Here is a 27,377-nt window from a genome sequence, read left to right on the forward strand (position 1 = left end):
ACCTGTGAGGGGGCAGGGCAGAGTGAGGGACAGCAAGCCACATCCCTTACTCTTTGCCCTGGCCTTGGGGTGTTATGAGTCATCAGTGTCCTTTGGCCTTGGGTTTGTCATGTGTGAGGTGCTGCTGATAATAGTGCCGGCCTCCTGTGTGGTCCTGATGCTGAGATGATACTTGGGGTGAACTCAGCAGGCATCCCTGACCTGCATCCATATATCCTGTTGTCAGTGGATAGAAGTTCCTCACACCTGCCTTCCTCTCCCTGTGCTGGCCTGCAGACACAGGTGGGGGAACTCATTCTTGTCCCCAAATCCATCCTCCTATTCCACTCTGGGTCCCCTCTCTACTGGGACCAATGAACCACACACCAGCTCTCTTTTGGAAGAAAGTGTTTATTCCCTTGCAATTCTGAAGGTCAAGGATCTGGAATCTGGAATCAGGCATCAGTCTGGGATTCTTCAGCTTCCAATCTGACTTTCCCTATTCCCAACCTTCTCTGACCTCCATGCTGGCAACATAGCCTCCTGCCCCGGCAGTCGCCACAGTGTCTGCTTCCCTCTCCTAAATTACCAGTGCCCCTCTCAAAGGGACAACCAGAAGCTATCCAGGACCAATTCAAATATTCTAGGCTAATTTCTATCCACCAAGATCCTTCACTTTGAGGCTGGAGAAATGGCTCCAGAGTTAAAAAGTACTTATCCTGAGAGTCTGAGGATCTGAGTTTGGATTTCCAGAACCCTTATAAACACCATGTGGGCATGGTAGCCTGTCTGTGATCCTACCCTTGGAGGGCAGACACAAGGGATACCCAATGCAAACTACTTAGCGAGAATAGCCATATAGGTGAACTCTGGATTTGATTACGAGACCCTGCCTTGATGAATAAGATGGGAAGATGGATCAAGGCTGCTGCTTCCTAATGTCAACCTGGGTATTCCGCATGCACATGAATGTACACACACATGCATGCATGCAAACACAAATGCATGTCACAAACACAACAATAGAAAAACAAACAAATTAATGTGTACAACTCCACTCACCAAAACAGCACATCAAAGACACTTATCCCCATCTGCAGAGACCCCAGCAGGCTCTGCTCTGACGTTAGGGGTTTGATTCAAAGCAATGGCTTGTGCCTGCTTTACTTCACAATGGTGAGTCCCAAACATGACGCAACCCTCTTCCCCAATCTGTGGAATGAGATGAAGCTCACCTCCCTCCTCCTTGCTTCTCTCCCTTCTCCCAACCAGGTTTCTGACAGATGTGACTATGTCTTTGTCAATGGGAAGGAAATGAAGGGCAAGGTGAATGTGATAGTCAGCTTCACCTACCAGCACCTGAGCAGCCCCCTGGAGATGACAGTGTGGGTACCACGGCTACCACTGCAGATTGAGGTCTCAGACATGGAGCTGAACCAGATCAAGGGCTGGAGGGTCCCTGTTGTCTCTAACAAAAGGTAGGTGTGTGTGTGTGTGTGTGCGTGTGTGTGTGAGAGAGAGAGAGACAGAGAATGAGAGAGAGAGAGAGACAGAGAGAGAGAGAGAGACAGAGAGAGAGAGAGAGACAGAGAGAGAGAGAGAGAGAGAGAGAGTTTGTGTGTGTGTGTGTTGGCCATTGGGCATACATAGCAGAAAGTCATGTCCATTGTGCTCATGCTGAGGAGGGACACACACGAGTGACTAACTACCTATCTAGGCAAAAGCAAGAGTAGACACAAGGGTTCACATGGTGACTTACTGGAACCAAGCACCTAGAACCTGCCATATGGGCAATTGGACGCCAACCACAAGCCTCCAGCTAAAGAAAAAGGAGCTTAGAGAAGGAGTCATGTAGATGGGTTTCAGGATAAGAAAACTGGCAGACTTTAGGAAGAAGCAGGCAGCAGATGCCCTGAGCACTTGGCTCTGATGAGACATATGAAGTTTGTCTGCCAAAGTGGGCACCAACCTACTGTTGGTTGTCTACCTATTGCACACGTGGGCGGAATTTGGTACAGGGGTAAACCACAATCATCAGAAATCCAGATAAGGACCAGAGAGGCAGAGTCACAGAAGTTCAGCTTCTCTTTTCTGACCATCACTGCAGGGACCTCAGTGCATACATATCCATGCACTGGAAACATTGCAAATGTCTGAGTAAGTAAGTATGTGTCAGCACACAAGGAAAGGCTTCTGCAGGCTGTGGCGCAGCAGAGGATGGGGAACTGGCTGTCACTGGGAGGGCCTTGGTAGTCTTCACCTTTGAGGTCCACACCTCTAGTCCTGTGACATCTGGAAGAGGATATAGCTTGAGGAGGGAGTTGGTGCCATGGACAGTGGGAAGATGGTTCTTGAAGATACTTCTTTGGAAAACTGGGATTTCAGGAATTGGGATAGATGGTGAAGTAGATGTTGTTGTTGCTGGTGGTGGCGGTGCTGCTGCTTCTGCTGCTGATGCAACTAGCCAGGTCTGGTACTAATGGACTCACATAGGGCTGTGCGCTCTCAGAGAAACAGTCACTGATATGTGAATGGAGGCTGAAATGATACTGGGAATAGACCAGTGTGTACAATGTATCAGACAGTGATACAATGTATCAGACAATGTAGCAGACAGTCTGTTTGAAGCCACCTGTCCCTGTCTACATTGATTACAGAATCTCACTAACCTCAAGGTAAACACTCATCTCTTCCAGGTGCTGACTTGAGGCGTTGCTAGTGGTCACAACCTTGTCATGTTAACTACACAGTGCTGTGTGTCCTGGGTTGGCCTCAATTGTTAACTTGATACAGACAAGAGTCATCTGAGCAGAAAATCTCTATTGAGAAATTGCCTAGATTGGGTTGGTCTATGTGAATGTTTATAGAGAATTGCCTTAATTATTAATTGATACAGGAGAGCCCAGGTCACTCTGGGCAGCACCATCTACTAGACAAGTGGTCGTGGGCTATATAAAAAAGTTAGATAAGTGTAAGTCATGAAGCCAGCAAATAGCATCCTCCATTGGTTCTTATCTTCAAGTTCCTGCTTGAGTTCCTGCCCCTACTTCTCTCAATGATGGGTTTCAAATTGGATGTGTGAGCCAAATAAACCTTTTCCTCCCCAAGTTTCTTTCCGCCAGAGTATTTTATCAATGCAACAGAAAGAAAATCAGAACACTGTATGATGCGGGGCGTTAATCTAAAACTCAGTGTGGCTTGAAGGACTATGTGCACAGCCTCTCATATTCTGTGCAGAAGCAGCCAGATGTGGTTTAATGAAGTCCTGAAAGCTGAGATCTCAAAGCTGAGGTCTACCAGTAGGTTGGTGCCCCATCTAGAGGCTTCTGCAGAGAAGACTCGCTCAGGCATTGTCCAGAGGACTCAACACCTCACTAACCGCTAATCAGTAGACAAGATACCTGCCTGCTGGATGTCCCCATAGGGCAGGCAACTCAGACCTTGGCATCTTGCTTCATCAGAGAGAGCCAGTGACAGAAGCCATAGAAGATTACAAACTACGTTGATGTCACTGTCTTCAAACCCAATCAGGTAGCCAGGCATGAGGGTGTACATCTGTAATTCTAGAACTTGGGAAGCTGAGGCAGGAGAGTTGTCACCTGGGCCTCATAGTGGGACCTCGTATTAAGAAACGAACAAAGGGGCTTGTGAATTCTTCCACCCAACAAACACTAGCTGAGTGTAAGTCTTAAAGGAGCCTTTTGACCCTTGATCTCTATTGGCAGGCAATGTTCTCTGAGGAGGGAGAGACATTGTCTTTTGTGATTCAGACATGTTACTCACATGCCCATACTCCTGTAAATAACCTATCACACTGTCCCTGTAAGCAACCTAGTGAAACTGCTTGGTCCACCCACGAAACAACAAAAGACACAAAAGGGGCTGGTGAATAAAATAAAGGGCATCAGTAAGAGTGGGAGAGGATGAGAAAGGGGATGGGGATGAATATGATCAAAATACATCATGTACATATATGAAAACGTCTATCATGAAACCCGCTATTATAAATCATTAATATAGATTAATAAAAATGTTAACGATGGGAAGGACTCTCCAGTCGCTTTTGAATAGAGTTACAAAACACACTCAGCGTTTGATGAGGGGGAGTAGAGAGAAAATGTCAGGAAGTGGGATCTTTGGGAAGCTCTTCACCCCCCATCATACCTCTCCATTCTGAACTCTTGTCACAGCACTGGTTAAACACCCTGAATCTCCTGTGTGTCACCTGAGCCTTAAACAAGCAGGACTCTTTGGAAGCAGACTCATGGAGTCCCCAACAGTTGCCCCAACAAGTAACTCTCTTTTGGCAGGCCAGCTCGGGACAGTGAAGAGGAAGATGATGATGAGAAAAAGGGCCGAGGCTGCACCCTCCAGTACCAACATGCCATGGTGCGAGTCTTGACCCAGTTTGTGGCCGAGGCACCTGATCCCGGGGGACACCTGGCCTACCTGCTGGGCTCTGACTGGCAGGTGGACATCACGGAGCTGATAACTGACTTCATGCAGGTGGAGGAGCCCAGGATCGCCAAGCTACAAGGAGGGCAGATCCTGACTGGCCAGGAGCTGGGCATGACCACCATCCAGGTGAGGCATCTGCAGGGTTGGGTGGGGCTTTCTGTTCCACTGCTCTGCCAGGTGAGCATTCAGCTGTCTGCCATTGCTCGGAACAGAGTCTCCCAGGGCTTGCTTCAGTGAAATCACAACATACACAGTTTGTGATATATGACAAGGACCTTGAGACCCCTCACACAATACATTGGTGATACAGGGTTCCACCTCTTCTTGGCCATGTCCCCAAAGCCATAGCAGGTCTTACCAGCTCGAGAAGCAAAATCCTAGCGAGATGTTCACCCTGCCTGGCTCATGGGCCTGGCTGTCTCCTCCATACTGGCCATGGTCACCTGAATCTTCCATCTTCATTAAGCAAGGAAGGCAACATGGAAGGGTTTAGAGGGAAGAAAAGGAAGGGGGAAATGATGGAATTATATTATCATCTCAAAAATTGTTTAAAATGAAAAATAAATTTAAAATGCTATTAATAATAGATCATCACTACTTCTAAGAGTTATTCCCTGAACTATATATACACAATAATAATAATAATAATAGGCCGGGCGATGGTGGCGCACGCCTTTAATCCCAGCACTCGGGAGGCAGAGGCAGGTGGATCTCTGTGAGTTCGAGGCCAGCCTGGTCTACAATAGCTAGTTCCAGGACAGGAACCAAAAGCTACAGAGAAACCCTGTCTCGCATTTCCATGATCAAAGCTTAGTGTTAGAGGAAGTCTGCTTCTGCTCCAGCGGGCTCATGCAGGCTCCTTTTCTCTCATTGTCCCTGCATGCCCTCGCGCATGGCGTGTGATGGATGAAGTGATGTAACCACAGAGAGCCTCCCCTTGTCATGTTGGTTCTGCCCTTCAGATCCTGTCCCCTCTGTCAGATGCCATCCTTGCCGAGAAGACCATCACTGTGCTGGATGAGAAGGTGACCATCACAGACCTCGGGGTCCAGCTGGTAACGGGGCTTTCGCTGTCCCTGCAGCTCAGCCCCGGAAGCAACAGAGCCATTTTCGCCACTGCAGTGGCACAGGAACTTCTGCAGAGGCCCAAACAGGTAAGGAGGTGGAGCCTAAAACACGCATTGGCCGAGTCTTACCCCAGGTGAGGTCAGCACACAGTAGGTGAGGTCACCATACACCAGCTGTGGCCAACATGCGTCAACCGAGGTCAACAAACACCAGAGAGCTCACACATTAAGGAGACTTCACACCACGTGAATGTCCCATAGTGAGAACCCCATGGCAGATGAAGGCTCTTTCCAGGAGATTCACATACTCCAAACAGACATTACACAACCTGTGTTTCTTGCCTGCAAAGGAGCTGCTAAAATGAGACTGCAAAGCTTCTTGCCTCCTAGCTCCTTGAAGTAGATGGGTAAACATTGTAGCAGGTGACCATCAGCCACTCATGTCAGAAGCGCTGAGAAGATGCTCCCCTGTCCTCCACACTCAAGTGTGCTGGCGTGAGGACCTGGATGGGTCACACTCTCCTGCTGTCATTTAGCCCCCCTGAACTGGTACGCTGGCCTCATCTAGCAGTGGTCGTGAGGTTGAGGCATGGGCAGACTGAGTGAGGTGGAGGCATGGGCAGACTGAGGATTACCACAACCTGCAGCCAGGTTCCAGCAGGCTTGAAGGCTGATATAGATAATATCCTGCCTCTCCTTATTGTTCAGGCAGGAGAAGAGAACTAACACGAGGTCATGTCATCCTTTTCTTGTTATTTGAAGCCAGTATACTAACAGGCTGCATTGTGCATTTGTGTTGTGCGTATGGATGTGTCTTGGGTCTCTTTTGCTGTGATAATAATCACTATGTCTAAAAGCAACTTGCAGAGGGAAGGGTTCATTTGACTGATAGCTCACAGTCCATAATCGAGGAAAATTAGGGTAGGAATTCAAAGCAGGAACTAAAGCAGAGGCCATGAAGGAATTCTGCTCACTGGCTTGCTTTTCATGGCTTGCTCAGCCTTCTTTCTTATCCCACTGAGTACCACCTTCCCAGAGGCGGCGCTACCCACAGTGAGCTAGGCTCACATCAATCATTAACCAAGAAAATGCCCCTCGACTGGCCTGCAAATGTATCTGATGAAGTCATTTTCTCAATCGAAGACCCTTCTTCCCAAATGACTCTAGCTTTAAGTCAGGTTGACAAAAGTTCAACCCACATAGGACATATGTTTGGCGATGTTTCAATCTGTGTGTCTTATATGTTCTCGTGTATGTGTCTGCATGTGGGTACATGCGTACTTTGTGTATTATATTGTCTGTTATGTACATACATGTGCCTATGTGTATGTCTATGTGCCTGTATAAGCATATTGTGTGCTGGGTGCATGTATGTGTGGATCTTGTTTAGGCATCCTGTGTTGTGTGTGTGTTTGTGTATGTGTCTGCATGTGTACTATATACTCTCCATATATATATATGTATGTATGTATGTAGTGTGTATTACTTGTGTTGTGTGGGCATTGTGTGTGTGAATATACTCTAATGTGTATAGTTTAATAGTGTGTGTGTGTGTGTGTGTGTGAGAGAGAGAGAGAGAGAGAGAGAGAGAGAGAGAGAGAGAGAGAGAGAGACTCAGTGGTTTGTGTACAATAGGTCTACAGATAGACTAGAATATGCCTATCTTCCTCTTTGGAGCTTGACAGAGAAAGAGGTGAACTTTACAGCAAAGGACAGCAATCATTTCTCTCTACATGGAATCGTATTCATCCAACCCACAGAGACTTTTCTGCAAGCTTCCCTACCCTCCAGAAACCCTTCTTCCACCACAGCAGGGAAAGTTGCCAGACTTAGCCTCCTTCACAGCACTGGGCAGCAGTAGAGATTGAGCATGCTCACAGCAGGAAGAAGATAGAGCCCAACTCACCACCTCCAACCATCTATCTCCCAGCTGGACCTGCACCTCAAGATCCCCTCTCAGGTGCTAGCCAATCTCTGAGCCCTGATAGCACAGTCTTACATGGGGGATTTGGGATTAGAAAACACTGGAGAGTTGATACTCCCAGTAACAGATATGAATTCTTGGCAAAAACCAAGCCTTTTGTCTAGAAAGACGGACAGCAGCCTGCAAAGTACAGATAGGAAAGGCAAGCGATGGGCTTTCTTCCTAGCTCAGCGGATGATAAAATTGGACCACAGCCAGTTAAGAATTAAAAAGTCATAAGGCCCAACCAGAATAGAATAATGCATCCCTGACATGCAGAGTGTCACCTGCTCCCCTAAGGGTAGTGCTGGGGTTACATGGCCCTCAGTCCCCTTGTGCCCTGACCTGGCAACTTCAAAAAGCCAGTCATCCTTATGCATTTCCTGCTGAGACTTCCTGGCGCAACCAATCAAACTGGCAGATCAGTGCTGGGTCCTGTGGCGTTTGCACTGCATCCTGGCTGATTTCCCCTGTGGTGCCTGGCTTAAGCCAACATCTAACAAAAGGAAGGTATGGAAGCCACCAACCACCTTTGAGGGTCTTCCTTTGTTTCTTTGCAGCTAAACACCACCCACGAAACATTTAACTTTAATCACTAGTGAGGGATGTTAGGACGGGGAGAGGGAAAGAAAACACAATCAACAGTGGGGAATGGGCTAGAGCCCTGGGGAACTCTCAGATCCTGACTGGGAGACCAGGTCATCTGGTTCCCACTCTCTCTTCCCTGAGATCTTTTTTTTAAAGATTTATTTATTAATTATGTATACAACATTCTGCCTCCATGTATGCCTGCATGCCAGAAGAGGGCACCAGATCTCATTACAGATGGTTGTGAGCCACCATATGGTTGCTGGGAATTGAACTCAGGACCTCTGGAAGAACAGTCAGCGCTCTTAACCTCTGAGCCATCTCTCCAGCCCCTCTTCCCTGAGATCTTGTCATTTTTTTAAGTCTTACTGTGCATGATGACAACCTCATATCTTTGCTTTGAGCTATCATGGTAGCCCCTCAATGTGGGGGGCTTACCTTACGTCCCAGTAAGTTCCCATTCACTGACATATCCAAGATCGAAGGTGTCACTTAGAATGAAGACATCGATGAACTCAAGTCTCATGTTATGAATGAATGAAGACGTCGAAACACAAAGAGCAGAAGGCAAGAGATGGAGACACTCAGGGACCTTGGCTGTTGGCTGCCTTCGTGTCCCCAAGTTTCTTCCCATTCGTTTAAATGAAGTGTGGTGGGGGAAACTGAGGCAAAGTCTCCTACTATCTCTAGCTGTTTTCATGCCTACTTTAGCCAAGGTTTGGTCTCCAGGTGAGCACCAAACAAACAGTTGTATCCCAGAGAAGACAGAGCCAGTGAAACCATGCCCTTCAGTGACCCTGAGGGGCTTCTCTTCCTGTCTAGATCAGTGTCCTCAATCTGTGTTATGTGTGATAATGTGACTGGCTGCTAAGATGGTGTCAGATGGCATGGTACCGTGTTTAATTTACACCTGTGACCCCGATGAAGGCACCCGCTGACTAGCCATACTGTTCAACAAGGCATTTAAAATTGTGCAAAAGTAGATCCTGGGGAGTCTCTGAACCTGTTGTCTTCTAACAGATCAGAAAATAAGTCAATCTTATTTTTTTTTTTTTGAGATGAGGATACTCCAGACCTCATTACATAGTCAGAGGTGGCCTTGAACTCCTGTTCTAGTGCCTTGTTTCCCAAGTGCTGGGATCAGAGTTGCGTTCCACTGTCCCTGGGTTAACATGGTGCTGGGGATGGACATTTTCTAGGCAAGTACTCCACCAACTGAGCTACATCCCCAACCTCAAACACCAATCTTATTTTGGAAGGCTTAATCTGGTCCTGTTTGCCACCCTCTCCGCTTGGTTCTTTATAGGAATTCACATCCCCCCCATGTTCTAGGGTAGAGCTTCTCATGGCTACCCCTACATTGTCTAACTGTCTTCTCCTTGTAGCCACAGGAAGTTTTCACCGTATGTGCTTGTTTGCTGAGCCTCTGGACGCATGCTGACCCCACTTCTCTTGCTCCACAGGAAGCGGCCATCAGCTGCTGGGTGCAGTTCAGTGATGGCTCTGTCACACCGTTGGACATTTACGATGGAAAGGGTTTCTCCCTGCTGGCCACATCCTTGGATGAGAAGGTTGTCTCCATTCTCCAGGACCCCAAATTCAAGTGGCCTATCATCGCTGCAGAAAACGAAGGACAGGGGGCTCTGGTAAAGGTGGAGATGCTGATCAGTGAGTCTTGCCAGAAATCTAAGCGGAAGAGTGTGCTGGCTGTGGGAACAGCCAACATCAAGGTTAAATTTGGACAAAATGACGGGAACCCCAACAGCAGTGAGAGTGGACACCTTGGGGCTGGACTTCATGTGGAAAATATCAATGAGAGGCGGTCCAAAAAGCCTTTTCAGGAATGGGGGAGCCCCGAAGGGCCGTATTACAGCAGCTCCTCCATGGGGCTCATGGAGGGATGGGGCAGTACAACCAAAAGGCCAACTTACCAGAAGAAGGAAGGCCAGGAAAGCCTCTTAGATGACATCATCCTCTCACAGACCATGGCCACAGACTTCACCAGCTTCCCAGACCAGGTGGATCTCCCCAGGAGCAACACAGGCTCTGAGGAGTATGACCCCGATCAAGCAGCCAAGGGCTTGAGTGACCTAGAAATCGGGATGTATGCTTTGTTGGGTGTCTTCTGCCTGGCTATCTTGGTGTTCTTAATTAATTGTGTGACCTTTGCCCTGAAGTACAGGCACAAACAGGTTCCCTTTGAGGAGCAAGAAGGTCTGAGTCACTCTCATGACTGGGTTGGGCTGAGCAACCGGACAGAGCTCTTGGGGAACCCCATGAACTTCGCCTCCTCCCAAGAGGAGCAGATCACTGCCCTTGACAGGGGTCTGGACTTTGAGGAGAGCAAACTGCTTCTCAGCTCAAATTCCCAGAGCAGCATCAACGGACAGCTGTTCAGGTCCGTGGGAGCCATGCTCACAGAAGGGGATGAACAGAAAAGCGAACCCCCCACATCCCCTACCTCCAAAAGGAAAAGAGTGACGTTCTCCACGTTCTCGGCCATCTCCTCAGATGACGGGTGTTCTGCTGGGAACACCATGGTGTTGAGTAATGAGGATGACATTAAGTGGGTCTGCCAGGCCCTGGACCCCAGGGAGTGCCCAGACCCTCACAGTTGCATGGAGAGGCTACATGAGCACGTGTAACACGGACACCAATGTTGTTCTTACCTTTCAGCCTTGAACCCACCCGGGTATGGGGAGTAGACATGCAGCCAAGGGAGACATGAGACGAGAGGACACCATAAGGGTGACACTGTCCATGGAGCCTTGGGAAATGATCCCCTCTTAGCTGAGGAGGCCCAGAGTTGGTAACCCATGCATACGCCATTGCGCACAATGTTCTGGTTCGACTCGCGAGGCTCATTGTGCATGGGAAAGCGTTTTCAAACCTGGAACAAAGATGTGCGTTTGAGGGTTCTCAGGGAAGAACTCCCTCCCTCTAATCTAAGCAATTTGATTTTCTGGTGAGATCCACGCTGCTTTGGGAGTCAATATTTCAGACCATGATAATAAAAAAAGCAAGAACTCGGGTTGAGCATGCATGGATCAGCGGGCAGAAGCATGCTATCTGAGTGGAGCGGAAGGTGCCCTTGGGCAGAGCCTAATGCTGAAGCGAGCTGCAGGAAGCCGGGTAGTGGACTGGTATTTCCCAAAGATGGCCAAAGTCGGCCAGGGATGATTGACAGGCCAAGGCAGAGATTAGCAGGGCAAACAGGAATGGGTAGATGAGTGTGACCCACAAATATAACTACACACACACACACACACACACACACACACAACATTAGAGCAACTCAGAGAAGCCTCCTGCCCTGTCGGGCACTGGGCATAAACCACATGGCTCCTTTAGCAAGTTCATCACATTTGAACTTGATCTCTCCACTCCACTGACACCCTTACTGCAGCTGTTGGTTATCCATGAGTGAAGAGAGCAAGGTAAATTTTCTAGAATTTTCTCCCTGACCCTCTTTCCTTGGACCTTGCGTCAACTGTGGGTGACATTCCATGGAGAAGGTCCCAGGGACATCCATCCCTCTGAAGAGGCTGGGCTCCAGAGTGTAACCAGGACTGGGGTGAACATCACACCCACTCCCTACTTTCCTAGAAACCATAGAGGTTTGTTTTGGGAGTGGATCTGTTGTTACTCACGTTGGATCTCCTGTCCAAGAATTTGTCACCAGGGTATTACAGCAAATCTGGTGTAGGAGGTCCTTCTGCATCTCATATGACACAAATCCCTCTGTTCAGAGAGGATAGGCTATCCCAAGCTGTGAGAGAGGTGGGCTTGTGCACACTTGGAGGGCATGAGAGAGATGAAGGGTATGTGTAGGGTGTGTGTGTGTGTGTGTGTGTGTGTAAGTGTGTATCGGAGGTGTGTGTGTATATGTTGAGGGTATGCATGTGTCATCTGTGGGTGCATGTGTGTTGGTACATACTTTTGCAAACACTTGGACCCAAAGTCAGCCCTGAAAGGATTACCATTGCTTAAGATCAAAATGATTGGTCATTGTCTCTGAGATCCCTCAGATGCTGATGCCCCTGAAGATGAAAGGAGGATCAGGGGATCCCTCACCCAATCCCGGTCTCACTGTGAAGTGAGGAGGGCTGAAAAGTAGCTGTGACTTGAAGGGTGAAGGAGGCTGGTCTCTCTGTCTATTTCTACTGCGGTCAGTTCCCTTCTCCTGGTCTTCAGACCTCTCTTCAACATTTTTCTCCTCTCCTCTCTGGGCATTTCTGTCTGCCCTGAACCTATTTCTCAATTTTCTTTCCCATTACTTATTGTCTTTATCCTCTTGTCTCTTTCTTTATCGCCCTCCTCCTCCTCCTCCTCCTCCTCCTCCTCCTCCTCCTCCTCCTCCTCCTCCTCCTCCTCTTCTTCTTCTTCTTCTTCTTCTTCTTCTTCTTCTTCTTCTTCTTCTTCTTCTTCTTCTTCTTCTTCTTCTTCTTCTTCTTCTTCTTCTTCTTCTTCTTCTTCTTCTTCTTCTTCTTCTTCTTCTTCCTTGTTCCTATTCCCACTAAGAGAATCTCCCCAGAGTCCCACCTCCCCTACCCCTCAGGCCCATTCCCCCCTGATTGTGGTGCTAATCCTTTTGTTCTGACAGCCAGCAAGCCACCCAGCTCCTGTCCCCCATAGACTCCCCTTGTTTTGGTAGGTGATGAAACTCTTACCCCTCAACCACCGAAATCCTTTGCTTTTAGTTGCCCCCTTTCTGGTTTCTCCCTATTCTGACCCGTGTGACATTTCCTGGACTACTGCAGCAGATGCCTGTTCTCCAATCCCTCCATGTGTAGAATGTATTGTAGATTGTAAGAATGTAATATATATTTATAAACTCACTGACTGTAAATATAAAACATGCACTCCGCGGCTTTATGGCTGGCCTTTGTCTTTCTACATGCTGAAACCCCCCCTCCACTCCTACCCACTGCTCCTAGGGCCCCAGGATCAGTTGTAAATGGCTCTCCCAATGCTATGGCTTTTGGTAAATGAAAATGTAGATTAAGGATCCAGTGCAATCCAATTACACCCTGACATCCTGTAATGCTGCTCCCGGCATCGAGGGGATGTTGACACGCGATGACAGAGTATGCCGTGTGCTGAGTATCTCTCCTTCAGGACCTGAAAGGATTTGAAAATAAATCACACGTGTAATTCTCTCCTAAAAGCCTGCTGACGGATGGTAGATGGGAGCCTCAGAGACAGGCACTTGGCCCAGCCTCCCTGCGTGCTGGAGCAACGAGGGCACTCTGTCTTCTCCTTGGGTCTCCTAGGTATTTACACACAGCTGGATTCAAAAACTGACCTTGAGAGAGGTGGTTCAGAGGTCCAGAACCCGCACGAAAAAGCTAAACACAGTGGTATGTATCCACAAACCCAGTGTTGGGGAGACAGAGAAGGGGAATCCCTGGGATTCACTGACCAGCCAGCCTAGCTGAACCTATGAGCCCTGGGTTTACCAAGAGACCTCGTCTCAAAAATTAACATGGGGAGCAACTTAGAATAATGTCTAGTGTTCCCAATGCAGGAACACACATACACGCTGATCTGGAAATTCAGACTTTGTTCACTGTGTTCTTCATAGAGAAAAGACGGCAGAGCCCTGGGATACACACACACTCATGAGTGCTGGTCATTCAACCATATACGGAGCAAGTGCTCTGCCAGTAGGATAGCACTGGAGAGACACATGCCACTCTCACGGGCATTACTTATGTTTAGGGACAGGGATTAACAAAGATAAAATAATTTAGGGGATAGCCATAAGTTTCACAAAAAGAAATACAAAAAAAGTAGCAGAAGAAAGGGTTAAACAGTACTGAAAGCCCTGTTCGTTTTGCCAAAAAAAAAAAAAAAACAGGTTCTACTGTTCCTTACAAACTCATACATGTGAGAAAGGGCATTGTCAGTATGGCTAGAGGAACAAGTATGGAAACCCCTGATCCCTAGGGTGTACTTGGAACGGAGCATCAATTCCACCTGCCCACGTTTTCCTACAAGAAGAATGATTTTTGAAGCCGTCTCCACCCCAGGTGGGGAAAATGACAAAGAAACTGTTTTTAAGACAATTAATTAGTAAAGGATGTATTACTGCGAGGAAGACCATTCTCTTCTAAATCTCCCAGGCAAATACATAGTGCCTAAAGAACACAATGCACAGTCTATGGAGAAGATGCATCAGTGGTAACGTACTTGCCGTGCGAGAAAGAGGGCCTGAATTCGATCCCCGACACCCACATCCAAAAGCTTGGCATTTGATCCCTGTGCGGGGGGAAGTGGAGATAGACAGATCTCCAGACTCATTGGCCAGCCAGCCTGGCCTACCCAGTGAGCTCCAAGTCACAGGGAGGGACTCTGTCTCAGAAAACAGGGTGTGGGCCAGAAAGATGATTCAGTCAGTAGCTGGGGGAGCTTCCTGTACAAGCCGGATGACCTGAGTTCAATCTTGGAACCTGGATGAAGGGGGAAGGAGAGAAGAGACTTCATGAAGTTGTCCTCTGACCGCCATACACATTCCATGACATACATGTGCATGCATGAACACACACATGCATACACACTGCTACTACTAGTAATAATAATAATAATAACAAAAAAATTTTAAATTATGAAGTTGGGGCTGGAGCAATGGCTCCGTGGCTAAGAGTGCTTGCTGTTCTTGCAAATGATTCAAGTTTTGTTCCCAAAACCCACAAGGTGACTCATAACCTCCCATAATTCTAGGTCGGGGGTACCCAATACCCTCTTCTGGCCTCTCCACCCTCAAGGCATGGACATGCTGCACATATATGTAGGCAAAACACTCAGACAGAAAACCAAATAAGTAATTAAAAAGTAACAAGGTAAACAGCACATGGGTAATGACGTCCACCGTTGAACTCTGACCTCCTGTCCATAGACATACATGCACCCATACAAACACACACCCACAAAAAAACACAACAACTTAAATACACAGTCTGACATGATCCACGTGCCTAGAATTCGGACAACAACCCAAAGTCTGGATAAAAAAAAAACCCCAGACAGGTGTCTTTCAAGTGTAAAGAAAGCCAATGCCTTCTCTCGCATACCTGACCCGTACGCTCATTGTACCCATGTGTGCCTGGGAGCAAAGAGCTTCCTACATGTTGGGAATGCCATTCCTGCAGCCGCCATTACCGTCTCCTCAGCATCACGTTCAGAAGGATGCACCAGCTCTTTGCCTCCCACGTCTCTTCTAGCTGTCCAACCATAAAGATTTTGTGAAAGAGGAGCCCTGAACACTACGCTGCCTCTCATCTCTGGAGGACGAAGCACTGAGGTCAAAGTGCTGTTGGAGGTCACTCAGACTGAGAGTTTCAAGTTGGAGCTATCCATTGGCTTCTGTGGCTTGCTGGTGGTCTCTGGTGTCCCTTGCTCTCAGAAACAGTACCTTGGGGCTGGAGTGTGGCTCGTTGGTAGAACACTTGCCTAGCATGTACAAGGCCCTGAATTTCATCCCCAGAACTCCATCCTAAAACATCCCCCTTTCCCTGTTAATAGGACTGGCTTGGGTTTGGGGTTTCCAGGAATGTCTCAGCCCCCAAAGCTTTTCTTCACCCTCATTTCTTCCTTTCACACCCACTTTACAAATAAGGCTGTGCTGGGCCCCCCTGGGAGTGCGAACCAGTAAATAGGTGTGTGTTTCCCTCTGGGGAAGCTCCAAACTGTGAGCTTCCCCGCCCATTTGACACCTCCCAAAGAGCCCTCATTAGCGCCTTTCCACCTTGCTTCTGCCTTTGAAACAGCAAAACCTTCAGTAAGAGGAGTGTGTGGACCAGGGATGCTGTCCCAGGAGAGGCATGTTTTCTGGGCCAGCAGCCACTTGACATCAAAGAAGCATTCTGGGTGATGAGAAAGAATAAGAGATCCGGATACCAGATTGACTTGACTCAGTGGAGTCCCTTGAGAAGACCTTGTTGGGCCCAGTGGTCACACGTCTATGGCAAAAATGTGAGACTCTAGCAGAACGCTGTGGACAGGGAAGTGAAAGGCTTACACTTCAATGTGTGTGTGGCGGGGGGGGGGGAGGGTACATTTCTGGGAGCACGGAGGAGTGGATACCTGTAGGGCTGTTGTACCAAACCACCACTGACCAAATGACCTAGAACAACAGGAATTTGTTCCCTGTTGGTTTCCGAGTCTGAAATGAGGGCATCTCCAGGTCCCTCCTGAGGTCCCTGATAGCTCCTGGCCAAGCCTGGCCTTCTACTGAGTCTGAATTTTTCATCTTCTCATAAGGACCTGCCCCACTCCAATATGACCTCATCATATCTGCAATACGTCTTTACATCTATAAAAGCCCTGTCTTCATGGGCTTTGGGGCTTAGGGTTTTGATAGACCTTGAGAAGGACACAATTCTATCCACATCATAGAGAAAGATGCCTCTTGGGAAGGAAGAAATCCCATATTACTGGGCTTTTTTTTTTAATCTTTCCACAAGGCATGGTGGCAGATAGTCATTAATCTTAGCACTCGAGAGGCAGAGACAGGAGGATCTCTGTGAGTTCAAAAGCAGCCAGGTCTACATGGTGGCTGACAGTCAGGGCTACGAAGGGAGACCCTGTCTCAGAGTGAAGTGAAACAAAAATACTTCTAATGCAAGCGATTTCAAACAATACATAAGAGGTGGAAGAGATAGCTCAGAGGTAAAATTGCTTCCTACAAATGCACACGATTGCAGGCACCTGCAGAGGCTTAAGATCCCCTGGGAAATGGTAGTGGTGAGCCAGTCAACATAGGTGCTGGAAACTGAACTCTGGGCCTTTGCAGGAGCAAGTGGTATACCCCAAGTGGCGTAATTTAATTTAAATTATTTATGATATACACTCATACTTACATATATGTATTTAATATGTATTTTAAGTAAACATAAAATAATGTTTCCCTATGGCTTTTTCAATTGTCCTTACATCCTTAATGTTATACATCCTCCCCTTTCCCGAATATGTCCTCCTTTACAGCACCTATGTCCTTCTATCCCCCTCTCCAAGCTCCAACACATGGTCCCTTTTTACTTTCCTGGTTTCTGCACAGATACAGCTTCCTAACTAGCTCCGGGCATCAGCCGTGGACAGTGGTGACAGGTGTCACTTCCTATGAGGACAGTCGAGTTTGTGAAGTGTCTATGTGGATGTTGACACACGGATCCCTGAGTCACCGTATGGAGAGGCCTGGTCTCCATAGGACCCTCCCATAGGCCTCTTCGTGACAACACAAACCTCAGTAGCTCTTGCTCACCACTGGCACTTTGGGTTATTATCTTGGCAGCACCCACCGTGGCACAATTACCATAGTTATTGATCACACGCAGCTGGCTCGTTAGGCAGCTGGATTCCCCCGAGCCCATCTTCATGTCAGAATGGGAAGTTAGGTGTGCAGCCAGGGGCCAGATTCATGCCACACTCTATTATTTTTCCCTTTAAGGATCGGCCTGACCCGGCTGCCAGTGCAGGCCTGGCCCGAAGGAGAACAACACGCAGACCATCTTGAGAGTGAAGAGATCCCCAGAGGCTTAATTGTGACTCTTATTAAGAGGAATGATGGGACTTGACTGCCCTTCTCTGCTGGCTCGAGAGACCTCATTAGCCAGCTGGGACTTGACAGTGTGTGCCAGCGCTGCCCGAGAGCCTGGCTTTCCCCCCAAAGACCTCTGGCTGCCTGGCTTCTCCTGCTCCCCAATGGCCTTCATCCCTACCTGCCCCTTGGAGAATGTGTTTAGTAGTGACGGAGAGTCATAGCTCTAGAGGAACAGATACCTCTCTGCACCTACCCAGCCACTTTAGACGTTCCACACAGCTTAAGGTCTGGAAACAGAAACCACAGCTCTGAAGCCCACCTCAATATCACCCGTCTCAGAGTGGCAGAGCTGGGCAGCCATCCAGGCTGGAGCCTGGATGGAGTTTCAGCTGCTCAGAGGAGAGCTATGGTTAGCGAAGCCCCAGTGGGCTCCCTGCTCCTCTGAAGATGCTTTCTGATGCCCAGGCCTGTTTCTGCAGTCATGCTGGGGGAAGCAGCGCAAGCCATTGAATCCTCCTGAGCTGTAAGTTTGTCCTTTGTAATATAAGTGTCTCTCTTGGCCTGTGCAACCTTAGAACATATCAGTGAATAGAAAATGCCAGCATGTACCGTGGTTTTGGCAGGCTAACAGCACTCTGCCAAAAGGTTCTCCCCGGATCCCACCTCTACATTTTGGTTGGCAGTTCTTGCTGTTCGTTGATACACTCTTTCCTCATCTATGTGTCTAAAGTGTCCTCTTCCTATTCCCTCCCTCTTCTCCCTCTTTCTCCCTCCTCCCTTCTCCTTCCCCCTCCTCCTTCCCCTCCCTTCTTATTCTTCTCCCTTTCCTCCTTCTCTTCTGTCCTCCCTCTTCCCACCTCCTTTTTTTTGGATTTTCGAGACAGGGTTTCTCCGTAGCTTTTGGTTCCTGTCCTGGAACTAGCTCTTGTAGACCAGGCTGGCCTCGAACTCACAGAGATCCGCCTGCCTCTGCCTCCCGAGTGTTGGGATTAAAAGCATGCGCCACCGCCCGGCGCTTACCACCTCCTTGACTTCAACTAAGCCCCTCAGATTTGAATCTCTGCCTCTGCTCCAGTGTGTCAAGAATTAAGAGACCAGGAGAACCTTGTCCCCCAAGCAAATGGGCCGACTCACTGAAATGATCTGCAGTCACACAAGGCAAAGTCACTAAGCAGAGCCTCTTCCTGGTACAGATGCAAGAAGAACTTTTAAGGTGAGAAAATCAGTCACCCCCAGGCCTTTTCCTGGAGGACTCTTTGGGGTCACCCTTGTCTGAGCCTGACTCAGACTTGTCCCATCTTTGACCACCACTCTCCTCAAAAAAAAAAAAAAAGTCAATAGAGAAACTGTAGCTCATGACCGCTAGCCAGGACCCAATTTGAACCCCATCACTTCGGCCATAGATGGTCTTAGAAATGATGGTAACCACTACACCTCAGGAGAGACGTAAGCAGCAAGGCAGACATCTCTTATCCTTGCCCTACTGGCGGGCAGAAGCCCCGGAGTGGACATCACTATTTATTCTTTGCTCCAAGCTTCTAAAAAGAAACCCAAGAACATCATCGTGGGATAAAGACAGGCAGTCCATTGGGTGACACCATGATCCACAATTCCCATTGACCATCAAGAACCTATCAAAAAGGATTCCTCAGATCCTTGGGACAGGCTGGCAGCTTCCTATCCACCTTCTCCACAGGCCCTGCCGGAAGTCTTTTTTTCAGACACCACAAGAGGCAAACCCAACAGCTCCTTCCCATGTTTGCTTCTCTCTGTTTCCAAGAGTTATTTTGTTAGCCAAGACAACCACCTCTGGTCCTGATTTCCTTCAGGGAAGACAGTTGTGGAACCTGGAGAGGTCCCAAGGTACAGCTCACACACCGTGAGTGAGAAACTTCCCAAATTAGGCTTTTTCTCAAAATAAAATCTTAATCCTGTTTTTGAAAAGCAAAGCGCTCTCTCTCTCTCTCTCTCTCTCTCTCTCTCTCCTCTCTCTCTCTCTCTCTCTCTCTCTCCCTCCCTCCCTTCCTCCCCCCCTCTCTCTCCTCCCTTCCATAAAGGTAGAAATGGAGACCCAACTGGGCAGGGCTGTCTAGAGGAGAACTTAATGGCTGGATTGAATTTTAGATTGATGTTTTAACCCCACGTGATTCTCAGGCAACTCTCTGCTGTGTGGGCAAGTCTGGTGAAGCTGCTTGCTAGCTATCCACTGATGCGGCTACTTTCTGCCAGCCTTCCTTACATCAGAACCCGGGAGTGATTCCGCTGGGCAGTCTCCACTCAGGGTCCCCCGTGTAGATGTGGTCTTAAAGACTCCAGCTGGGACTATGATCATCTGAAAGTTTAATTAGAACTAAAACGTGTGTCTCTGAGGTAGCTCACCGGCCAGTCTGGAAAGGAAAAGTAAGAGTTTTTCAAAGGAACCCTCGCCACCTGCATCTCAGCAGGGTCTGCTGGCATAGCATGTCCTCCTGACATAGCTGTCAGTCTGTCCCAGCGTGAATGACCCAAGAAGGGACAAAGAGCATGTGGTCATGGCTCCAAGGATCCAACTACAGAGCTCACACATTCTAATTTCCGCTATATTCTACTGTTTGCACAAATTGGTCTTAATCACTGTGGGAGGGAACCGCAGAAGACCCTGAAAGTCAGGAAGGGATCACGGGAACCACTCTGAGGGTGGACGCCATGACTCTCTGAGCAGCCACGAAAATGACCTTCCCCAGATGACACGCTGGCATCAAAGAGCTCAGAAGACTGTTAAAGAAACGGTAGCTCTGCAAGTGTTTCTAATAAAAATCAAGACATTGAATCCCACTCTTCCAAATGGAGTCCGGAAACACGTTGGCTTCCACTGTGTTCTCAGCAAGCGTTCTGCTGCTCAGTTCCCCAGCACAGGGTAAAATCCTCACCTAACATAGGCTGAAGTTAGAAGACATCTCTTGTGAGGAGCCTGGAGTTTACTTTTCCCACAGAAAAGGGAGAGGAAGAGCAGAAAAGATCAGCCAACAGCAGCCACAGACTCTGGTAACTCCCATAGTGCCCGAGTCTTTACACGGGGAGGGAAAACTCAGCTGGGCACCAGAGCCTGCCTTAAGCTGTTGGCCTGCAGATCTTCCCAGAAGTTAAATGTGAGATCACTCAGAGATGAGCTGAGGTAAGTCAGCCCGTGCCCTCTTGGCACCATTATCTGGATATCAGACTGATGGGCTGTTTTTCATGGAGAAAGCTCAGAGGGTGTCAGTTGGGCGGAACCACATTGTGAGAGCCCATCAACATCTCTCAAGGGCCAAATGGGCTATCATGACATGGTAGGTTCTGTTTCTTCTCAAATATTTAAAATTACATCTCTCTCTCTCTCCCTCCCTCCCTCCCCCCTCTCTCTTTCTCTCTGTGTGTGTGTATGTGTGTGTGCGCGCATGCGTGTGTGTGCATGCATGTGTGTGTGTGTGTGTGTTCATGGGGAGGAGTGTTTGTGTACCACAGTATTAGTGTAGAGGTCAGAGGGGAGTCAGCTCTCTCTATCATGTGGGTTTTGGGAATCGAACTCAGATTGTCAGACTTGGTGGCAGGCGCCTCTTCCTGCTGCGTCATCTCACTGGACCTCTTCCCAACTTTTGAGATATTTCAAAGTATATGAAAGTGTCTGCAAACAACCCATTTATTCCAAATAACTGAGACAAAATCAATTAATAATTCTCATCTGTTGATGTGAAATTGGGCAGACGAAGAGCCACGTGCCAATATATGGATCCTGGAAGAAGGATAATGTTACTGGCAGTGTTGGTCAAATTATAGACTTGTTTGAGTACATCTGGATCACAGTCACTTTCCAAGGAAGGGGATGGGCCGTTAACGAATCTATTCTTAAGTGCTGGGGCAGTATCTCCGACAATAAAGTGCTTGTGGGCGAGCATGAGGACAGGTGTCGCCCAGCATCTACTTTCCAAAGCCAGGCACAGCATGCAGATGTGTAATCCCAGGCCTGGAGAGGTAAGGACTGAAAAATATATGGGGCTAGCTAGCACATCGATAAACTCCAGGCTCAGCGTAAGATCCTGTTTCAACAAAAATAAATTAAAAGGTGGAAAGCAATCGAAGAAGAGACACCCTATCTTGGACCTCTGGCCTCCCAATGCCTGCAAAGAGTCCAGTCTTGATCTTCAGGTCTTCAAGTCCAAGGGTTTTTCTCAGCGTTCCATGCATAGCAAGTGGCAGGGTCTTAGCCTTGATCACTGGCTAAGACCACAAAGGTAGCCAGCTAGAAATAAGTCAGGGAATTTTTCAGAGAGTCACCTCATCCCATTGTATGTCCCGGTAGGACAGTAGAAGCAAGGAGGGGAACTATTGTCACAGAAAGGAAGGGACATCTGGAGAATCTTTGCTCATAACCTTCCTAGTGCACATGGGTACCTGATCAGCATGTGGGCATGCAGCCTAGACCTGCATATCTAGATAGAAGCTCCTGCTTATGGTATTAACTATGAAGCACATGGCCCAGGGTCAAAGAAGCAAATAAAGTGGACCATCCTGCTAGGCTTTCTGCTTCCAGTCTCCAAAGCTACCCCGTCCAGATCCAAATTTCCCATCCATTGGGCTCCTAGTAAATTATATCTTCAAGTAGCCGCCCATCGATTTCATGCTTGCAAGTAAAACACCTTCTCAAGACTAAGCCAGTCTTCTAGAAAATGCTTCCCAATAATGAAAGAGCATTCCTATTCTCCTCTCATACATAGCCTGTGATCACCTGGAGGTCTCTGAGGCTGCCCTTCTGATATGGTCCCGTATCAAATGGCACACAAACTAAGCATCGAAGAAGGAAAAAAAAATACAAGTGTTTATTTCATTCTGAAACAATAGTTCAGAGGCTGACGGCCCAGGGTTAGTTGGTGGCTTTTGTTTCTGGCTCTTGAGGTCTCCTAGGATGGCTCCTTTGACCTCAGTTTTCTTCTGGAGTGCTGTCCTCATCTGTAACCTTTGCTCAACTTTGGCACTGCTAACATTTTGGGGCTAGGTAATTCTTTGTTGGGAAGGGCCACACTTTGCTTCATATGGCTTGTAGCAGTGCCCCAGACCTCTGACCACTAGCTGCTATGGAAATCCTCTCTAGTGCACTGAATCCTTATTTTAACCCATTGTGTGAAAGGGAAGCGATGAAAGCCCTCCCAGGGAGTTTCCATCCAGAAGGGAGTGACCCTGATACTGGGCAGCTTCCTTCCATTCACACACTGTCAGCACAAACTTGACCTTGATCTACCCTCTGCTGTCAGGGAGGCTGGACAGCATCTCCACCTGAGTGTCCATGTGCCTGGCTGATGCTCAGAGGTTCCTTTAGTGGAAGGAGATGGGAAGAATTGATTCTGGGGACCAGGGCAGTCTCTGCCTCCATCCTTAGCAAAACACTACAGAAGGGTTGCTAGGAGCAAAACAGAGCAGAAAGGGCTGTGGGTTCCAGTCATTGAAGTAGAATGTGTGGTGACAACTGTGTGTGACTGTGTGTGTACATGTGCAGAATACATGACGTATAACACTATGCAGCATGTATGCACATCCATATATACACTATTTTATTGTGATATATAGATATAGATATATAGTGTTAATGGTGGTCCCCAGGGATGGACACCTGGAGAAGACAGAAGGTATAGAAAAAGTCAAGGGTGCTGATTTTAGTGGCAGAAGAGTGCACTTCAGGGCTGTTTCAAGTCTGGGTCACAGGGATTGGCATTTGAGCTAGCAGACACTTTTGAACCCATTTCTACAGAAGAAATAAACAGAGGCTTGTGAGCATGACAGTGCGTGCCTGTGATGCCAGCACTCAGGAAACTGAGGCTGGGAGATCAGGAGTCTCAGGCCAGTGTGGGTTACCTGGTGGAGGGTTGGTGGTCAGCCTATGGATTGAATCTATGCTTGGCTGCTCCCTAGCCCATGGCTTTGGTGATTTGCTCAATAATTCTCAGTCCCTTTATATGCAAAATAAGACAGTGGCAATGATGAAAATGCATACATCCTGGATACCACGGGCTCTAATGATGCACCCAAGAGAACATTCACAAAGTCGAGAGTGAAAGGTCTGTCTCCCAAACCAACAAAGAGATAATCACCAATTTCACACTTATAAACCAAGCAGCCAGGAGGTTGAGACAGGACGATTGCTGAAAGCTCAAGATCAGCCGGGCTTAGGTAGTGAGAGGATACAAAAAAAAAAAAAAAAAAAAAAAAAAAGCAGCTTGGATGTTGTAGAACATGCCTTTAATCCCAGCACTTGAGAGGCAGGGACTGGTGGATCTCTCTGAGTCAACAGCTTGGGTTACATAGTGAGACCTTGTCTCAAAGGGGGTGGGGGCAGAGAGGAGAGAGGGAGGAAGGGAGGTAGAGAAGTGAGGGATAGAGAGAGAGAGAGAGAGAGAGAGAGGAAAGGAAAGAGAAGGAAAGAGGGAGAAAGGCTCACCTCTGAGAAATCCTGAGTAGACAGATGTGGGACAAGGCAGGCATTTGTTTATTTGAAGCCTTACCTGGTTGACTGGAAGGGATGCAAAGTTGAGCAGGGGCCTCCAGAGTCTGAGATGCTATATCCTAGTTTTCTCCCTTTTTGATTGGTCCTTCTGTCTTCTCTTAGCCATACCAGCCTTACCCCTTTCTCCAGCCAGACTTTAGAAAGCATTTATGGCTCTCAGTAAACCCTCCCCCCTGCAGATCTGATCCATAACTCTCCTCTTAGTTCTTGGCTTTTCTGTGTATACTGAGTGGGTTCCTGGGGGTAAAAAGTGGACAAGGTTCTTTTCTTAGCATCAATGATCCTGCCTGACTGGGCCATCCCTCCATGGTTAGTTGACACGCACTTTGTTTTATGTGGAGAAGGGTCATGTAGGAACCAGTCTCAGAGGAATTCTGTGAGGAAGACTGACGACAGCTGTCCAGGAGCAGTGAGCCAAAGGTCCCAGGACAGAGGACCCCAGTGTCAAGGGCACTACCACCACTGATGGTTGACTGTTTCCTGGGCAATCTTTGCAAATCTCAGCTCCTTCATGGAGCCTTTAGACAGTTGCTGAGGTGCTAAGTCAAGTAACCCACAGGGAAGCAAAGGTGATTTTTTTCTCCAGAGCACAGTAGGTGGTTCACTCAATCGGTGTAACTGCACATTTGTGCAGATCACAACATAATCGTGATCACAACATTAGGCTGTCTGCACAGAAACTGAGGAACAATCAAGGTGCCAGAAACAACCGGGTTGGGTTTAGCTCCTCAGCACAAGTGCACAAGGCTCTTGAAGGCTAGCTGGGCTCTGCAGGTCCTTTGTGGACCTTCTAGGTGTTCAAGTGTCTGAATCAGGGCGGACTCCAGAATCCACAGGGGAAACTGACAGGTAACAGAAAATATATCCAATCCTCCTCCTCCTCCTCCTCCTGTGTACAGTTTTCTTTGTTTAGCTCAGAATATTTCACTGACAAATAAAGCTTGTCTGTGTGCGAGCAGACAACGTGATGAATTGATTTATAAGCATTTGATGTGGTGATGTATATGTATGACATGTTTGGTTTATAACTTTGCATTTTTCCTCTCGTGGGGTGGAAAGCGTTCCCTCAGGCTTTAACTCTGCTGAAATGACCTTGTCCCTTGATCTAGTCATCAGAGCCTGGTGGGAGTCACCTGTGACAGTTCCAAGACCCAAGAGCGTTTGCATGGCCATGCCCATTCTTAGGACAGCTTGCCTCCAAATCACAAGCCCAGGCCAGCTTGCTGATAGTTAGTCACATGGAATGGGTATCTCTGTTGAAGGCCCCATGAAAAGGCCTGGTCAGAGTCAGCAACACAACCTGATCATGAATACGGCAGCTCCTCATGGATACATCCATGAGTCCTGACAGATCTGGACAGCTTTCCAGTCCAGTCCAGCACGTGTCCAAGAGGTAAAGGCTAGTCAGATTAGCTGCTGGGCTTTGTGCTTTTCTGCTTTTATTTTAGCTAGCTAAAATAAAGCCATTATGGGAAGGGCTTGCATCTCTCAGAGTCAATGTGGGTGGCTTCTTGACATCGCCCAGAGACTCCTACAAACTCTGTGGCTTTATGGTGTCCTTGAGGTTGTCTCTGTATGTATAAAGTCATTGATTTCAAGGAACCCCAGAAACACTCAAGGAGCAGAAGATACAGGCTTGGCCATCGTCAAACTGTGTGACAGACTCCAGGGTAGAAAGCATAGACAGCTACACCACCCGAGGCATCTAGCAGTCAGTGCTGTACTTAGCTTTGGGGGGAAAAATCGATATGGGTATCAGCTGAGCTGCGCACCTCTTGTAGAAACCCAGAGGCATGACATCAATCTAGCAGAAGTGCCCTCCCCAAGTCTCACTCCAGGACCAGTTCCACCCAACGGGAGAGTGTATAGAAAGGAACAGGCCACTCGGACACATGGTTTGGGACACACTCTGACAGATAAATCTAAGTAGATATATGAGATCAGACTTTCCCAGTCAAAATCTATGTGCTGGGATAACACACTAACCACTAATAATTATTCTCTGGAGATAACCAAAGGACCAAAGGTGGGGTCCAAATGGCCTACATGTGTCTACTTGGCCTGCCTTGTGGTTGATCGGCACTCTATGGGAGGGTTATGGTATTGTAGGTGAAGATACAGCCACGGAACACCACTGCCTCAGCCTGAGTTCTCACTCTGCAGCTTCGACATATAAAACATTAACCTCCTCACACCTGTTGTTTCTTCATATAGGAAACATGAAAAAGTAGTGTTCACCAATGGGTCATTGACAAGTGCCTGGGAGACATGGAGTCCCATGTGAATGCTGGGATCATGATAGTGCCCCTGGGGGACTCACCTGGGCCATAGTACACGTAAGACGTTCATTTCAACTGGCCATGCACCCTTACACAGTCGCATGGTTACAGCATTCAAGTTGTACAGTACCTGTCTCCTCGCAGTTTTCACTGGGGTTGTCAAAGTCCCTGCCTTCGGGTTATACTGGAGGTTTTACGTGGCAACCGGGGCTGGATTCTGGCTGGCTCTTCTCTCTCCACACCATCAATGGCATAGAAGCTCAAGTGAATCAGGCACTTAATGGAATGTGTGAGCCACCATGCATGGCTGCTTCGCCTTCTGCACAGATGCAGTTCAGTTGCATATTAGACAGATGTTCGGGGTAGTTAGGTATAGAGAATCACCCTCACTGCCATGCTTCCTGAAACGCAAAACTGACTAGATTCCTCCAGATTCTTCTACAAGGAGCACAGGAGCACATGCCTCCGGGTCTATTATAGTACGGCTTGCCAGGCTCAGTGCTGGGAGGGATAGGGACTAGGGGGATGTTTTTTAAAGAGGGGAAATATTCCCTAGCACAAAGTAAATGAAGATGGGAGGTAAGTTTCATGGTGTAGTGAAATAGCTCAGTCTCAGGCTCACATATAAAAAGATGTTGAGATTTTGGGAAGTAAAAAGCAGAAGGAGGGGCTAGAGAGATGGCTCAGTGGTTAAGAACACTGGCTGCTCTTGCAGAAGACCTGGGTCCAATTCCCAGTACCCACATGGTGGTACACAACTGTCTATAAATGCGGTGTCAGATCTGATGGATGCCTTCTTCGGGCCTCTGAGTATACCAGGCACACACATGGTGCACAGACAGATGTGCAGGCAAACACTCATACACCTATGTTGATGGAGCTGTGGGCCGCTTCCCTGCCGCCCCAGCTCCTAGCCACCAGATAGCTTATGCCCCAAAATAATTACATGGAAACTGTATTCTTTTAAACATTGCCTGGCCCATAAGTT

At 48.0% G+C, this 27,377-nt stretch overlaps 1 protein-coding gene across 1 annotated transcript in view; it reads left to right on the forward strand.

Moving 5' to 3' along the window:
* The window catches only part of Tmem132d (transmembrane protein 132D), a 621,098-nt gene extending 608,115 nt beyond the window's left edge, over positions 1-12,983 (forward strand). The window contains exons 6-9 of the mRNA XM_050146634.1: positions 1,252-1,457; positions 4,290-4,563; positions 5,400-5,591; positions 9,519-12,983. Coding sequence (XP_050002591.1) covers positions 1,252-1,457; positions 4,290-4,563; positions 5,400-5,591; positions 9,519-10,700 — 1,854 coding nt within the window. The 3' untranslated portion in view covers positions 10,701-12,983. The remainder of the gene's footprint in view (positions 1-1,251; positions 1,458-4,289; positions 4,564-5,399; positions 5,592-9,518) is intronic.
* The last annotated feature ends 14,394 nt before the right edge of the window (positions 12,984-27,377 follow it).

Source organism: Alexandromys fortis, unplaced genomic scaffold (genome assembly GCF_014885135.2).
Source record: "Alexandromys fortis isolate MF-2015 unplaced genomic scaffold, M_Fortis_MF-2015_v1.1 scaffold_56, whole genome shotgun sequence".
Lineage (NCBI taxonomy): Eukaryota > Metazoa > Chordata > Mammalia > Rodentia > Cricetidae > Alexandromys > Alexandromys fortis.